Source organism: Hemitrygon akajei, chromosome 15 (genome assembly GCF_048418815.1).
Source record: "Hemitrygon akajei chromosome 15, sHemAka1.3, whole genome shotgun sequence".
Taxonomy (NCBI): domain Eukaryota; kingdom Metazoa; phylum Chordata; class Chondrichthyes; order Myliobatiformes; family Dasyatidae; genus Hemitrygon; species Hemitrygon akajei.
In genome coordinates, this window is record NC_133138.1 from 76,781,139 (window position 1) to 76,798,504 (window position 17,366).

The 17,366-nt window shown below is 38.4% G+C and overlaps 1 protein-coding gene across 5 annotated transcripts in view; it reads left to right on the forward strand.

Annotated features, from left to right (window-relative positions):
• Positions 1 to 17,366, forward strand: part of fam53c (family with sequence similarity 53 member C) — a 99,025-nt gene that overhangs the window by 38,215 nt on the left and 43,444 nt on the right. For 4 of the 5 annotated variants that reach the window (XM_073067830.1, XM_073067832.1, XM_073067834.1 and 1 more), the window contains one exon: positions 8,618 to 8,675. The exons of the other annotated variant lie outside the window; for it this stretch is intronic. In XM_073067830.1, the coding sequence (XP_072923931.1) occupies positions 8,618 to 8,675 (58 nt within the window). The remainder of the gene's footprint in view (positions 1 to 8,617; positions 8,676 to 17,366) is intronic. 5 annotated transcript variants of the gene reach the window in all.

Here is a 17,366-nt window from a genome sequence, read left to right on the forward strand (position 1 = left end):
GATGGCAGTAGTGAGAAAGAGCATGGCTGGGTGGAGGATGCTGTGTTCCTGTGACAATGTGTTGTGTAGATGCTGGGGAGGGCTTTACCCACAATGGATTGGGCCATATCCACAATGTTTTGTAGGAATCTCCATTCAACAGCATTGGTGTTTCCATACCAGGCTGTGATGTAGCCAGTCAATATACTCTCCACCACATATCTATAGAACTTTGTCAAAGTTTCAGATATCATGCCAAATCTTAGTAAACTCCTAAGGAAGTAGAGGCACTGCGGTGCTTTCTTCATATTTGTACTTGCATGATGAGGCCCAGGACAGGTCCTCTGAAATGATAACACTGAGGAATTTAAAGTTGCTGACCCTTTCCACCTCTGATCCTCCAGTGAGGACTGGCTCATGAACCTCCAACTTCCTCCTGAAGTCAATAATCGGCTCTTGGTCTTGCTGACATTAAGTAAGAGATTGTTATTGTGGCACCACTCAGCCAGATTTTCAGTCCCTCTCCTATATGCTGGTTTGTCACCACCTTTGATTTGGTCTGTGGCAATGGTGTCAACAGCCAACTTGAATATGGCATTGGAGTTGTACTGAGCAACACAGTCATAAGTATAAAGCAAGTGGTCTAGGGGGCTAAGCACACAACCTTTAATATAAAAAGAGACAGATCTTTCACTACAGAAAGGTCCATCTGGAACCATTCTGCACCATTCTACATATTTTGTAACTTTCATGTTAGCTAAACTATGTTTCACAGAGCAAATGAAGCTTGATCAGGTTGGAAGCCAGAGTGTAATATCTCCTATGGCATACCCTTTGTGTTATTTTCTAATATCCCCTTCATCATGTCCACTCCTCTACTATTCACACTTTTAAAGCAGTGAAGTTGAAATATTCTAATATCAAGTAGTTATTTTGATAACTTATTCACTGCTCTGTAAAGCTGGCATGCAGTCAGGTGTGTCTGGCAGTGGTTTTCCAGTTTCCTCTGTGCAATTTTATTTGCATGCTCACGGTAAATATCCATGTCCAAGAATAATGATTCACTCCTGTGGACTATCGCCCTAGCTTCTGTAAAGTAATGTCAGTTATTAAAAAGAATTGATTGCCATGGTTGTGGTTTATGTTCCCTATGGTAATGCAGGTTGTTCTAGGAAGTCAATAATTAAAGAACTGCATAAATCTGGTTCCCTTGGATCATTAACAGTCTCTCTTTAAAGGTTGCCTTGTTTGATCTTTCCTTCCTTCCCTGCATTAATAAGCTTTTAGTGGTGGAACTACTCAGCTTCTCACAGCGGCTGGACTTAGCTGCAGTACATGCATAACCTGTTGGTAAAACACTTTTACCAAGTAATAGACTTGACCTGATCAGCAAAACACATTCTGCAATGTTGATTTTTATTAATTTGGCAATGTGTGTTTGCTTAAAGTTTTGCATATCTTCGCTGTTTGTTTCTCTCATGTAGAGGAAATGTTACAGTTTTAGTATTTTTATCATGTATTCAGCACTTTGTAAATGTAAATCCTAATATGGATCATGTAAAGATTTGTAGTTCCCTTTGAACTGTTATATTGTGATCTTTCCCAAATAATGTTTAGTTATGGAGAGTTATCTAAATTGTATTAATAACACCCTAGTCATTGAATTGTGTGCAAAACCATGTTTCACTTTCAAGTGCTAAATCAAATTTTCTTTGCATGATGGTACTAAATCAGTTTTGCTGCTCAACTTGCAATTCACGTGAACCGATTACTAGGAAACAAATGTTAAGGTGGGGCAAAAATGACCATGATAGATGCTGTGGTGAGGAAGTGTTCATGGAAGACAATTGTTAAGAGTTTTGATAATGACATTGCTATTAAACATTTAGTAAAGGAGACTTGTATCCTATCCCTGGCCTGTCTGGGGCACCTTACAACCCCATCCTGCAAAGGCTACTTTTGAAAATCAAAAAATTGTTCAGGCTGTAGTGCTGTTGTTCAATCATGTACCTGATTTGCTGGCCAAAAGTGAACACTGTAATAAAATAATAAATTTGCCAGTAATGTCTTCACCGGAGAGCAGTCCGCATGATTAAATGGGATACACAGCAGAGAAATAGCCCTTTCATCTCTCAATCTAGCAGTGAGGAGAGGAATAACTTTATTCCTTTCAATAGGAAGAAAAAGAATTTCAGGATGTATATTGTATATTCTTTGACATTGAATGCCCCCTTTTGAGCCCATTGAAACATTCCTTTCTCATATACTTGTTCAGCATCTTAAATTATGCAGGTTGTTCTGACCACTCCTTATGATAGTGAATCCCACATTCTCACTACTTTTTGGGTAAAGAATTTTCTTCTGAACTCCCCATGGGACTTTTGATGACAGATTTGTATTAGTTCTTAGAGACATACATCAGCCTCGTTATTCTGAAATTTCCCACCCAGTGCATTTTCCTATATGAAAAAAAAATCATGGTGTTTTTATCTTTTGTAAATATGTTGATGTTTAGAATCTTAAAAACTAATGCACAGCTAAAACAGCAAGGGCAAAAGGAAGAAAGTCAATGGGAAGTGATGTGCTTGGAGCATGCATGAAGGGGGTAATGAGGAAAAAATATTGCAACAGTTTTTCAGTGTGAAGAAAATATTTGTGTTTAGGATTCCAATTAAATTTAGTCCATATTTGGAAAATAGCTTTTGAGATTAATTATTTGGCGGAGACTGTGGATGAGCAATTGCATTTATATAGAGACAATGTGCGGAAGCAGTCCTTTGACCCAGCACTACGTCTACTATCATACAACCATATACATTAGTTCTACATTAATCCCATTTTATTTTTATGGTCACTATATTCAAGACAGCTTGCTCAGACTCTGCCACTCACCAACATACTTGAGGCATTTTGCAGTGATCTTTTAAACTACCAATTTGCGCATTTTGGTTTGCAGATGAGACTGGACTACCTGGCAGAGATTCACGTGGTTACAGGGGTTATGAGCAATTTCCATGGACAGCTCCCATGGTTGGATTGAACCTGGTCTCTGGCCCTGTGAGAGACAGCTGTATCACACTGCTGCCTATTATGATTATTTTTAGTACTTCAAATGAAAAGACTACTTCATTTAGTTGGTTTTAGCCCATTTGTCCTATCCACTTGAGCACTTTTAAAATGAAGTGGATTACACATAATTGTTCCTTGGGTTGATAGGGGAGCCATGTATTTGGGACAACTCTTTTTGTAATTTATTTTTGAAGTTCATCATCAAACAAACATTTCCATAAGATGTTTTTCAGATACTATACATATATATCATATAGTCATATTTGCCACAAATCTCCACATAGTATTTATCTGATGTATAGACTTGTAGAAAAGAGAGGAAAGGAAGAAAAAGCAAAAGGAGAAAACTATGTACAAGTAGGGAGCGATCTTTTTTTTTACAACATATTGATTTGTGAGAGTAAAGTCAGGCCTATGAGGTATTATGTAATTAAACCATTTTCACAGTATGAATCAAATAGTTCCAACTTATGATTAACAAATGCTATTATCTTCTCCATTTTGTAAATGTCCATTGTAGTTTCCATCCATGCGTTTAAGGTTGGACTCTCCTGTGATAACCATTTCCTAGTAAGAGTCTTTTTATCAGCCACCAACAGTATATTTATCTCTTTTCAACCAACAAAAACTAACTGAGAAAATTGCCGGTATTCCCTATGTTTATTTGGGACAGTAAGCTGCTTAATTGGGACAGGAGACTTGCTGAACAATTCCTAGCTGGCATCAGTCGCATGCACTTGTATGGCCATTAGATTCTACACAGTGCTTAGAGAGTACAGTTTTTAAATGCGTCAATAGCATTGAAAAGGCAGTGATTTTTATCAGTTGGCAAGAAATAAGCTAAGACAATTCAGAAATGTTTTGCTCACTGTGGTTTTAAGCATTCAGACTTGGAGATGTCAGAAATGGCTGTTAGACGTTACAGAGCAAACAGTTTTTAAATTACGTCATTTGCATCTGCTTATATTCATTTGGGCCGACGAGCGCCGATTCAAAAAGCCGTAATTTTTGATTCTATTTGTTATTTTGACTTTATGCAGGAAGATAATGAAGGCAGTCCATAATCTGCACTGGGTATCTACTGATTTTGTTCATTTACAGTTATTCAAAGCAGCAGCATGCATTGCACTGTAAACGGAATGAGTTCCTCTGTTGATAACTCTTAGACACTAATAGACAGTTTTATAGTACTGTAGTATTATTGGTAGTATTCCAATTTATTCTGTATTTCTTTTAAATGCATAATTTTGTGATTCAGTTAAACGGTAGTTTGTCTTTCTTATGCCTTGTAACTATTTCCATGAAACTTCAGCTAATTGGGTGAGCCACATAATTGGACCAAAATGTACTAGTCCCATTGTGTCCCAGTGTATTGCATGTTTCCTCTTCCCCTCACTGCTTTTCTTGTGCACCTAAAGTTTTCAGATTCTAAATACCATCTTTGATTTCATTCTTTTCCCTGTTTTGGTCAAACGTGATTTGAGAGAGATTAGTTAGCATTCTAGCTCTTCAAAATTAAAATCAGGTGTATTAACACTGAAGTATGTTGTGAAATTTTTTGTTTTGCAATACATAGAATATATATAACTTACGATAGAAATACAATGGACTTGGGTTAATTGGGACACATCGGGACCAGTATATTTTGGGCCAATTAAGCGGTTGACCCAATTAGCCAAAGGTTCACGGAAATAGTTGAAAAAGTATAAAAAGAGGCAAACTACCATTTAACTGAGTAACAAACAATATATTTAAATGAAATGTAGAACAAATTAAACACTACCAGTACTACTACAGGACTATCAAACTCTCGATTTATGATAGTTATCTACAGAGGAATTAATCCAGTGGATGCTGCCGTGTTCCTTTGACTGTAAATGAACAGCACAGACTCGATGTGTAGATAATGGATTCCCTTCAGACACAGCTATCGACAAATGCATCCTCCAAATTTTCATTTTTATTGTAACATTCAAGATGATTGTCAATACCTTAATTCTTCATTGTTCCTAACTTGAAGTAGTGAAATCATTTCACTGTCACTCCCAGCTGTTTCTGGCATGCCCAAGCCTGAATGCTTGAAACTGCTGTGAGCAAAACATTTCTGAATTGTCTTACTGCTTATTTCTTGCCAACTATCAGTGACAAATTGCTGCATTTTGAGCACAAGCATGACACTGACACTATTTTAAAAGCTTCTTGCTCTAAGTGTGGTGTAGTTCCCAGTTCAAAGTAAATTTTATCATGAGAGTACATGTATGTCATCTCATAACCCTGAGATTTATTTTCCTGCGGGCATACTCAGCAAATCTATAGAACAGTAACTATAACAGGATCAGTGAAAGATCAACCAGAAGACAAACTGTGCAAATGCAAATATAAATAGCAATAAATAACAAGAACCTGAAATAATAGGAGTCCTTAAAGTGAGATCATTGGCTGTGGGAATATCTCAAAGGATGGACAAGTGAGTGTAGTCATTCCCTTTTGTTGATGGTTGAGGGTTAGTAATGGTCCTAAACCTGGTGGTGCGAGTCCTGAGGCTGTTGTTCCTTCCACCTGTGGTAGCAGTGAGAAAAGAGCATAGCCTGGGTAGTGAGGATCTCTGATCATGGATGCTGCTTTCCTACAGCAGTGTTTCATGTAGATGTGCTCAATGGTTAGGAGGGCTTTACCCCTGATGTACTGGGCTGATTTTTCCATTCAAAGGCATTGGTGTTTCCATACCAGGCTGTGATGCACCGGTAATAGTCTCCACTACCAATTTATAGAAGTTTGTCAGAGTTTTTGATGACATGCCAAATCAACGCAGCTTTCTAAGGAAGTAATGTAGTGTCTAATGGCTACACAAACGCATATGTCTGACGCTAGTGAGAAACTTTTCAGCAGCATTTTCCTGCCCCAATTAAGCAGCATGATATCCCATATAAACAAATAGAATCAAAAGTTCAAAGGTACATCCTGAAATGTTTTTTCTTCACAACCATCCAAGAAAACAAGTGCCCCAAAGAATGTTAAATGTTAGTGTAGTGTTCTCATTCAGGTGTAAAAACTCTGAACTAAACACTGAGGTAAACCGTAGTCAATGAGGGCACGATCGCAGTAAGATTCACCGTTTACTGTTCACTCTTCCACATTAACATATGGTGAAGACTGTTGATAAAACAATACAAAATATATACAGTATTTGTTTCTTTGACATCACATTTACATCATAAATACTTGCAAAAGTAAAGCTACAACAAACTATATTACATTGAAGTACAACATACAGTCAGAATCTACCTATGCCATCAACTGGCTTTAAATACACTTCAACACAAACTATCCATCAACTCTTTTCAATAGCACAAGAAATAATCAATTGTCATTACTTTTAACAGAATCAGCGTTAACATTTTTACTTCAACATATCGATTATCTTATGAACTTATGGCGTTGCTTCTATGATGTTTCTTAGTGCATAGAAAGAAACTTTCCTCGCACTGATCCTGCACACACAAGCCCCCTCCTTCCCGTTTCTCCAAACCAGTATTTTCCCCACAGGACGCGGCGAAACAGGGTGTGACATCATCGCATGCTGCGATACATCACAGACAACAAATTTACTTTCAACAGCCTTAACTTTAACTAGAAAATAATTACAAAGGAATTACTAAAGCAAAATGTAATAAACTAAACAAATGCCTTAAGGGCAACACAGTTAGAACCCCAATGCCTCCCCCCAGCTCCCCACTCCCGCACATAAGCGGCAGTGAGCAACGATCCCCCCTCCCCCAGCAGCAAAAAAGCATCGGCACTGTTACTGAAAGCAAGACAGCAAAGACACAGACTTGCAGTTACCCCAAAGATTTGGCGTTTCACCCGGTATTTGACATACCACAGGTTCTCTCTCCCCCTAATAAGGGAGAAAGAGGTATCTCCATTTTCCCCAGTTATTTTCTCAATTAGTTTTTGTTTTTTAAGAGTTGAGCCAAATAAGCAACTGTCCCAATTACCAATGGCCCAATTAGCTGGAATCCACTGTATAGGTAGACAGTACAGATGTTTTAATTGTAGAAATGGAAATCTACATAACTTCTTGACTGATTTCAAAAAGTTTTGTGCAGATGATAACATTTAATTAGTTTTCTCAATAATTCAACTTCCTATTAGATGCTGGAATAGATTTCTCAATTTGGCATTTTTATGCTAATTCAGTGACCAACAGTTTCTATAGTTTATAAGTGTAAGTAAAACCTAGGGACTAACATGATAAAACATTACTGGTATCACTGGGATTTTGTAGAATCAGCCATTCACTGGTTAGGTGATCCTCTGATGTATTGGGGGGATAGAAATGCACCATGAGGTGACGGTAGGCTTGAGTTGGATAGCCTAATTCTGCACCTGTGTCTAGAGGTCTAATTGAGAAGTACAGTCGGCCCTCCTTATCCATGGGGGATTGGTTCTGGCCCCCCCCAGTGGATACCAAAAAACGCGGATGCTCAAGTCCCTTATTTAACCTGTTTGTGTGGTGGACTTTAGGACCCGGCAGAGCTCTGAATCCTCAGTGTTTCTGTTCATGAAAATGATCACGATCATGATTGAAAATAAAGTGGAAATAATAAAGTGAATGGAAAGAGGTGAAACGCCATTGGTCATTGGAAAAGCGTTAGGCTACAGTCGGTCAACGATCGGAACAATTTTAAAGGATAAAGTGAGGAAAGCCCTGCCCCGATGAAAGCTACAGTTATTACTAAGCAATGCAGTGGTTTAATTATTGAAATACATATTTATTGAAACACATCTTAAGTGTTTTATATGCATAGAAAGGTAAAATATATACTATATACTAAGACAAACGTTTGACTAACTGATGCTAAATAATACTGGACGTACCTGTAAGAGAACATCCATTTTTTTGATCCCAATTCACGATAACCTACACACATCCTCCTGTATACTTTAAATCATCTCTAGATTACTTATAATACCTAATGCAATGTAAATGCTATGTAAATAGTTGTTATACTGCATTGTTTAGGGAATAATGACAATAAAAAAAAGTCTGTACATACTGAAACAACAAGTGCTCGAGCGAGAGCTTCCGGGTTTTCCCGATACGCGGTTGGTTGAATCCGCACATGCGGAACCCGTGGATGAGGAGGGCTGACTGTTGATCAAAACTTTTTGCTTTTCATTCTTCATGTGCATTTTTCTCTTTTTTTTCGTTATGTGCAATATCTTTTTAAGTCGTTTTCATTCACATAACGTACAGTACTCTCATTGCATAATAATTCACCAAGAAATTCACGAGCACATGATTTTTTTTGGAACTTGATTATTTTAACCTTAAACTGATACTTTTCTGATCTTTGCATATATTAGGAGTAGGTAATAATATGTCATGGAGTTTCTTTTGTGATTCCTCAGTACTTTGATTCTTCTAGTTACCCTTAAGAGGAGCATTGCTAGTTATTTGAAGGTTAGGTGGTAGATGAGCAATTGCCTTCTGGTTTTTTTTGGTTATTTTCGGAATCCTTGGATCAGATATTGAGACCCATGTCTTTCATGTTGGCTCTTACAGCCCCTGCCGGAGAATACAAGCAAAGGTAGCTGCTGGAATCCGTACCGATTCATAGCAGGTAAGTGTATTTACTTAATCTTCTGCAGAAGTACCTAACTTGTATTTGTAGAATCAAGGGTTGGACATGAGCCATCCATACATTCATTGAGGAGTTGGGGTTTGTAGGTATATTTATAAAAGGTGTTTAAGGTGCTCTTGCAAAAGTAGTCAAATTTGATTTCTTGCACATTATCCTGTGTGGATTTATATGAGAAGGTTGTTCAACAGTTCGATACACATGAGGAACTTTGCAGATGCTGGAAATCCAAAGCAGCACACAAAATGCTGGAGGAACTCAACAGGCCAGATAGCATCTGTGGAAAAGAGTAAACAGTCAATGTTTTGGACTGAGGCTCGAACGTCAACTGTTTACTCTTTTCAATAATTCCCTTCAGCTCTGGACTGCTGATGTTTAAAGCAAGAGGTAACAGCAGCTCACTGTGTTGCAGATGTAACAGTGATTGCAATCATGTGTAATTCATTTACATTCTCTAAAATGTCTTAGCTTTGTCTCACTGCATTATTTAATTTTGGAAATCTAGGTGAAGAGCTCTACAGCAACATCTTTGTTGAAAGTGCTGGAGAAATTGAATAGGGAAGCAGATTAGACAATACCACATCTCAATCTTAAAAGCTTAGGAAGTGTAAGGAAAAGAAAGACGGAGAGGCATGGAGTTCTCATTAATTCAGAACTGTAGAAAGAATTATAGTAACACAAGCTAGGCCATGAATGCAGAGAATGAGCTTTTTCTTCACAGATGTACATCATTGCCTTTCTTTAGCTAACAACAAAATGGCATACTTCCATGCTCCTGCAATGTGTGCTCTTTCTGCTTTAACGACAAGCTTTTTACACAGAATTCTTTCTGCAGATGCATAATAATTGGCAAGGGATTAGTGGGAGGGTGCTGAATTTCTTTTATCTAAGTGTTGAGTTACGTTGCCAATTTACAATACAAAAAATATGATAAGAGAATGACACAACAGAGACACCAGTTCAAAAATAGAAAATGTTGGAGTATTCAGGATGTCAGTCCATGTATGTGGAAAGAGAAATGTTCCGGTTAAGGACTCTTCATTTCTCTTCCCAGTAGAGTATTTCCAGCATACCCTGTATTTGTTTTGGATTCCCAGCATCTGCAGTTTTATTTTAAATATACCAGTTCAAAGATTAGGATTAAATCAGAGGTTGTTGGGGGTTATTGGTCAGTGCAGTTCAAATGGCCTGAAATTTACTCCTCTTGAAACTTGTTACTGATGTACATGTAGTTCCTTTGCAGACAAAGCAGGACTGATAGAGAATTATTTGATAACTTTTTTGTAGCTGCAGTGTGATCTCTTCTGAGACTGCTTTCAATTCAAATTTGACCATCACTTTAAGATGTTATGGGGTAATCTTTCCAGTTTGATGCAGCTGTTCACGTGCTGTTTGTTTCTCCTTGCTATTCCCAAATGTAAAGAAATAATAGATCCTTCGTCAGGACGAAGGGTCTCGGCCCGAAACGTCGACAGCGCTTCTCCCTATAGATGCTGTCTGGCCTGCTGTGTTCCACCAGCATTTTGTGTGTGTTGTTGTTTGAATTTCCAGCATCTGCAGATTTCATCGTGTTTGCTAAATAATAGATCCTATTAGTCATTTGAGCCCAATAAGTAGGAGAGGTAAATTAAATGAGAGTGTCATTGCTCTGTACTTTTATATTTGGGTTCATTTGCTTAATCCTTTTGATCAGATGAGATTTTAGTTTCTTTTTAAACACAAAAAATAAACAGAATTTTAAATGGCCTGTTAGGTTTGCAACTTCACTTGTTGCTTGATTGAAGATGGAATGAAAATCTTTGATTTGCCCAGTGGATCAGTCCAGCTTTTAGTAACCATTGACTCCCAGGGAATTTTTAAAGCTTTTCCTTATCAGACCAAAAGGTTCATTTTTGGAGCAAGATGGGAAGTAACTTAGTGCACCAGGAGGTGGTGTTTGAGTTTGGGTCTGAACTTCTTGCTTGAGTTGAACTAGAAGCTGCTGATGAGAAGACTCTCAAATACAGGTTATCAGTGCTGAAGAGCATTAACTACAGTTCAAATAATGTGAATAAAAGATTTAGTGCTTGAGTTGCGTGAGAACAAGCAACTATTAATAGTTTGCAGTTAGGGAATGCAATGAATTTTGCTTGTTCAGAGAGATTGTTGGTGGTTATACTGTATGTTTATCAGAAACTTGACTCGAACCTATATTAATGATCCATGTTCAGTGAGGCCAGGGGAAGATGAATAGAGTTATTAACTCGAGATAGCTTACACCAAAGTCCCAAACAACAGTGATCCTAGTCGATTAAGTAGTAGAAAGACTCTGCTAGTTCTAGCTGGTTGGCTGGTTTCAGCTACACTTGGACAGCTGGTCAAACTTGAACAATATTTCTGAATGTGGTTTGTTTCCTCTATTCTAGATTTCTGCCAGTCTCCACCTGCTTTTCAATGCTCATATTTGTGAATGTATATTTCTCATTAGCCAAATTAAAAAGTGCAGTTTATTAAGTGGCTTGGTTTAGAATGGTTTCCGTGCATATCCAATGACTGGGAGATGCACCTAACCCCTCAAAGCCCTACAGTCATAGTTTACTGATTCTTTCTTGGATATCCTGAATACGTTTGTAAAGCGCTTCATTATCCTTGGTATAATAAGATTCAGTTTAGTTTATTCTCATGTACAGGAGGATGCAGTGAAATTCCTTGCATGCATGAAGCTTACAGAGTATGAATGGTAATAATAAATGCAGTGGCTACAAAAGCAGAATGCGCAAAATACATTGCTGCAAACTGAGGTATTGCAAACAATATGCTGAAGTGACAATATGGGAAAAGGTAGAATTGGGAGTACGAGAATGTGGCGGCATCACCAGGAAGGTGCTGTGAAAGAGGTGATTGGTTCAGAAGTCTGATAGCAGTGAGAAGAAGCTGTTCTTGAATCTGGTCATCTGGAATTCAAGCTCCTGTAGAAGAGAGAAAAGGGAATGGCCAGGATTAATAGCTAACTCTATGAATTAAATAAAGCAAAGCTTGAACTTTCCTTGTTTCTCTGTCTCAGCCTTCAGCAATATCACCAGCTGAGAATGCTTGTGGTTTTATTAACTGTAGAGTTTCTTAACTTGAAAGTAAAAAATGTTTATCACCAGATGTCATCTTTGAAATTAAGTGCTCATTTACTGTTAGTCTTTCCTCATCACTTACAATATAGAGGTTGTTTATATGTTCCAAATTTTCATTGTTTGATTCAAATTATATTTTGAGCTTGTCTATTCAACCTGTAATATTGACTTCTGTGTAAAGGTGTGACACTAATGTGACTTACTGTACCAGGAGCACTGTTGACTACAGATGATGGAGACTGATGTTTAAAGTTAACATTTCTAAGTTCAAGAGGGGTTGGAAAAGTGTATAGTTTTCATCTTCCCGAATGAAGTGTCCGTCTAAACTTTGAGAATTTTATTTGGAAAAACTTCATAAGGATAATAGAGTAGCAATAACGTACATGGCTAAAAATGTGGCATAGATGTCATGGGTGGAAGGACCATTTCTGTGCTTTATGACTCTGACTCTAAATATATAACTGAATCATGTGAAAAACCAGCAAGATTAGATCAAATTCTATCTCTAGAAACATAAGTAATGTTAAGGAAGTGAAAGCCCTCATTTTGTGAGAACAATTGTATTTGCAAGCATATATACCAGGCGCATGCAACAAAAGGTCATGGTTAATGGTGCTGGTGGTAGACAACAGATATGTTGAAACTGTTATTGTTGAGACAGTTAAAATTGTAAAATGTGGATTTGGGTCATACCACTTCTGTTTCTTTGAGCTCTTGATTCTTTTAAATAATTAGATGGTGATGTGATTTTCAGATTCTAATATCAAGTGTGTGCATCTTCAGTGGTGTTGATACAAGTTCTACCCTCCCCAGAGTATGGAATCATATTGTTTTGTATTGTTTAGCCAAAGAGCATTTCATTGAGAGTTGGGTGTGTCCAAGTGGGGAGGGTTGGGGGCCAAATAGAGTCATAAACCTACAAATGGGTCTTTCACCTCACCAAGGACATGTCGACCATCAAGCACCCTTTTGCACAGATCCTCCCCCCCGCATCCCTATCAACTCCCCCTATTCTGCTACTTTGCTACACGTTAGAGGAGGTTTACTGTTCACCAAGCAATCTGCATCTTTGTGTTGTGGGAGGGAACCAGAACACCCAGAGGAAATCCATGTGGTCATAGGGAGCACATGCAAACTCCACACAGACAGTACCAGATGTAAAGATTGACCCGGGGTTGCTAGAATTGAAGCAACAGTTCTACTATCTCTACTAACTCCACTATCTGAACAAATGACCCTTAATGGATTTCCACTACCCTGCAAAAAGTATCAAAAGGGTGGCAAAACCCATCCATTTGACCTTTTGTTACTGACATCACATTGACCAGAAAGCTTCCTGACCACAAGGTACCTCTAAGCAGTTTGCAGGCAAATAACTGTTTTAGATATAGAAAATATGCAACCAACTTCTATGCATCAAGATCCCACAAGCAACTGTGATGACTAGATGATCTGGTTAGTTCTGTTAAAATTCAAGCCAGGCTTTTCAAATATTATTACACATGCAAACTTTTACATTTTTGCATAAGCTGCAGTTGATGCTGGGTCAGTTGTTAAATTTAAAATCTGATATCAATAGTTCAGCAATTTACTAAACATCTGTCCACGGTACTTCCAAAGTTACAAACCTGTACCAACTGCAGGAGTGAGGGCCATAGCCCCATGAGTTCGGCACCATTGGTAGGGCACTTAGTGGAATGGATTACAATTCTACTTTCATTCCAAGAAAATCTCAAGAGCAATAAGACTGGATACCAAATGTTGACCTTGTGTATGAGGCTCACATTCTGTAAGATTCCAAACAATAATAAATGGGCAAAGGTGTTGAAGTAAATAAACTGTTTACTGGGATACGTGTATGCATTCCCACACTATTGCTACCTCTGCTACAGTGTGCTTAACATTTTGAATCATCAGAAGCATGGTAGCATAGTGGTTAGGCGACCCGGGTTCAATTCCCACCACTGCTTCAATGGAGGTTGTACGTTCTCCCCATGACCATGTGGGTTTCCTCCGGGTGCTCTGGTTTTCTCCCATAGTCCAAAGATATTCTGGTTACTAGGTTAATTTGCCAATGTAAATGGTCCTGTGATTTTTAAAAAAGTATGTAGGCAAAAGACGGGCAGCTGTAGGCCTGTTAGCTTAACATCTGTAGTCAGGAAAATGCTTGAAGCTGTCTTTAAGGAAGAAATAGCGCAACATTTAGAAAGGAGTGGTTCCATTAGACAGATGTAACGTGGATTCAGAAAGGGCAGGTCCTGTTTGACAAACTTACTGGAGTTCTTTGAGGACAGTGGATAGAGGGGAACAGGTGGATGTTGTATACTTGGATTTCCAGAAGGCATTTGTTAAGGTGCCGTACAAGAGACTTATAAATAAGATACAGATGCATAGAGTCGGTGGAAGTGTATTGACATGGATAGTGGATTGGTTAATCGATCAAAGGCAGAGAGTCGGTATAAATGGATGTTTCTCTGGTTGGCAGTCTGTGGTGAGTGGGGTGTCGCAGGAGTCGGTGCTGGGCCCGCAGCTGTTTACCATTTACATTGATGATTTGGAAAAGGGGACTGAGTGTAGTGTAGCAAAATTTGCTGATGACACCAAACTGAGTGGAAAAGCAAATTGTACAGAGGATGTGGAGAGTCTGCAGAGGGATATAGATGGGTTAATTGAGTGGGCCAGGGTCTGGCAAATGGAATACAATGTTGGTAAATGAGAGATCATCCACTTTGGAAGGAATAATAGAAGAGAAAATTATTAATTAAATGGTGAAAGATTGCAGCATGCTCTTGTGCAGAGGGACTTGGGAGTGCTTGTGCATGAATCGCAATAAGTCAGCTTGCAGGTACAACAGATTATTAAGAAGGCAAACAGAATGTTGGCCTTCATTGCTAGAGGGATTGAATTCAAGAGCAGGGATGTCATGCTGCAACTATACAGGGTACTGGTGAGGCCACACCTGGAGTACTGTGTGCAGTTCTGGTCTCCATACTTGAAGAAGGATATACTGGCTTTGGAGGCAGTGCAGAGGAGGTTCACCAGGCTGATTCCAGAAATGAAGGGGTTAACCTATGAGGAGAGATTGAGTCACCTGGGACTATACTCTCTGGAATTCAGAAGAATGAGAGGGGATCTTGTAGAAGCATACAAAATTTTGAAAGGGTTAGATAAGATAGAAATAGAAAAGTTGTTTCTATTGGTAGGTGAGACTAGAATTAGGGGACACTGGCTCAAGATTCAGAGGAGAAGATTTAGGACAGAGATGAGGAGAAACTTTTTCCCAGAGAGTGGTGAATCTGTGGAATTCTCTGCCTAGGGAAGCAGTTGAAGCTTCCTCACTAAATATATTTAAGATACTGTTAGATGGATTTTTACATAGTAAGGGAATTGAGGGTTATGGGGAAAAGGCAGATAGATGGAGCTGAGTTTATGGACAGATCAGTCGTGATCTTATTGAATGGCGGGGCAGGCTTGGTGGACCAGATGGCCTACTCCTGCTCTTATTTCTTATGTTCTTATTAGGCTAGGATTAAATTAGGGTGGGGGAAGGTGGCTGCTGGGCGGCATGGCTGGAAGAGTCTGTTCTGAATAAATAAATATACAGGGATAGGCCTCAATGAAGGTTTTATTCATACAAAGTCTCTGACAATAAATTCATCATTATTACAGTGAAGTATCTCCCAAGATTATGTGTCCCAGTGCTAGAAGTGTAATGTATGAACAAGAGTTAACAAATGAACTTTTCTCAGGCTTCCAGCTGGTTATAGGTATCAATTATAACCGATGTTTTGATGACAAACTCTGCCATGAAGATGACAGAATTTGTCATTGAAAAGTCGGTTATAATCGATACCTGTACCCAGTGGAAGCCCAAGATGAGTTTATATATGCTGGGAAAGAATTAGATCCTTTTTTTGAAAACAACAGTTGAGTCAGGTTGATGCTTGAATTTTGATCCATGTTATTTATCTAGATACCTGAATTTGTAATGCAGTAGTATTTGAATTTAATCACCTGGTTGCTAGAAAACATAAAAGCCTTGGGTGTGGCGCTGACTCAATAAAATGATACTGAATTTGACCATTCATGGAGACATAAGATGTAATTGGAAGCTTTGAAACCTGATAAAATGAAGGCTTTGTCTTTACGTCACAGCCACTTCCAATCTTAATGTACTAATTTGGCATTGGAACACTTACAACTTGGGAGTGGCAAAATCAGTTGGCATTTATTGACCAAATGGGCAATTGTCGTCATTGGAGCTTTGAGAATTAGCAATGCGCAGACAACCATGTCTTGTTTACAAAAAGAAATCACTCCAGGTTTCCTCCCCTGCAGCTACCTGCCAATTTACTGTAGTGTAGTTTTATGAGCAGCCTGCAATCTCTTCTTTACCCAAGTGATTAGTCTTCCTTTCTGAGATGCACATGGAAATTCAGCAGCTGTTTTAACCCGTACAATTCTATCCTTGTCAAATGTCTACAAGCAGCCAATCTCTAATTAGATTCCCTACATGGTCATCAGGAGAAGAGTTCAAGCTTTTGAAACCCAAGTCAGAAACCTGGCACTAATTGCAGTACCTCTCCAACTACTAAAAATATGTGTGGTGAGCACAAACTATGTACTGAGTGCTGGTCCTTCAATACTCCATTGTTTTGCACTATACTGAAACCTGCTTTTTTCTCATCAAAGAACTTGCGCAAACCTAATGCAAAGTTGAAGAAATGCCAATGAGTGCAAATGTTTCCATGTTTCACAGGAACAAGTAACACAGTGTAAAATATAGAAAAGGAGATAGTGTCAGACAACCTGTGGCTCTTAGCTTATTGATAATGTCTATATATCAAAAAGGGTAACAAGAATTTTTCTAATGTTATTGTCCTTGTGTCATAAATGTACAACTGAACTTGAATTGTTAAAGTTGTAAAGGAGACCATAAATATATTTTTGTAATTCAACCAATTTCCACTTTCTAATATGCCATTGGTAAGCTTTATTCCCTAATTATTATGTTGTTGATGGTGTTGGGTGAGGGTGGTTGGCTTTAGCTTGCGATATGGAGGAGCACTAAAAGGGAAAGAAAAATGTCATCTTAATCACTTTGTACCTCAGTTATACTTGGCAAGTCAGTCAAAGATGCTTTAAAGTCAAGGCACTGAGCTGAACTAGACTGAATACTCCTGGATTCCTGGTTTGATGTTTTGCCATTTGCACAATTTGTTCTTTTTCTCACACATTGGGTGTTTGATGTTTTTCTAGGAATGGGTTCTATGGTGTTTCTTTGTTTCATTGCTGACTGCAGGAGGATGGATCTCGGAGTTGCCTTCTATATACGTACTTTGATAATAAATGTACTTTGAACTTTGAAGTTCCTTTTCCACGTAGCTGATCTCACCTGGGACAGCACCTGAGCTAGCATAATTACTTTGATTTGGTTAAGAGCAGTCTCACGAAGGATTTTACTCCCAACTGGTATCCATTTGGCTCATGTAATTGCAACTGCAAGAAGAATAGATGTTAGATGAGGAAACAATTAATTTATTAAATGATAGACCCGTGGAATCATCAC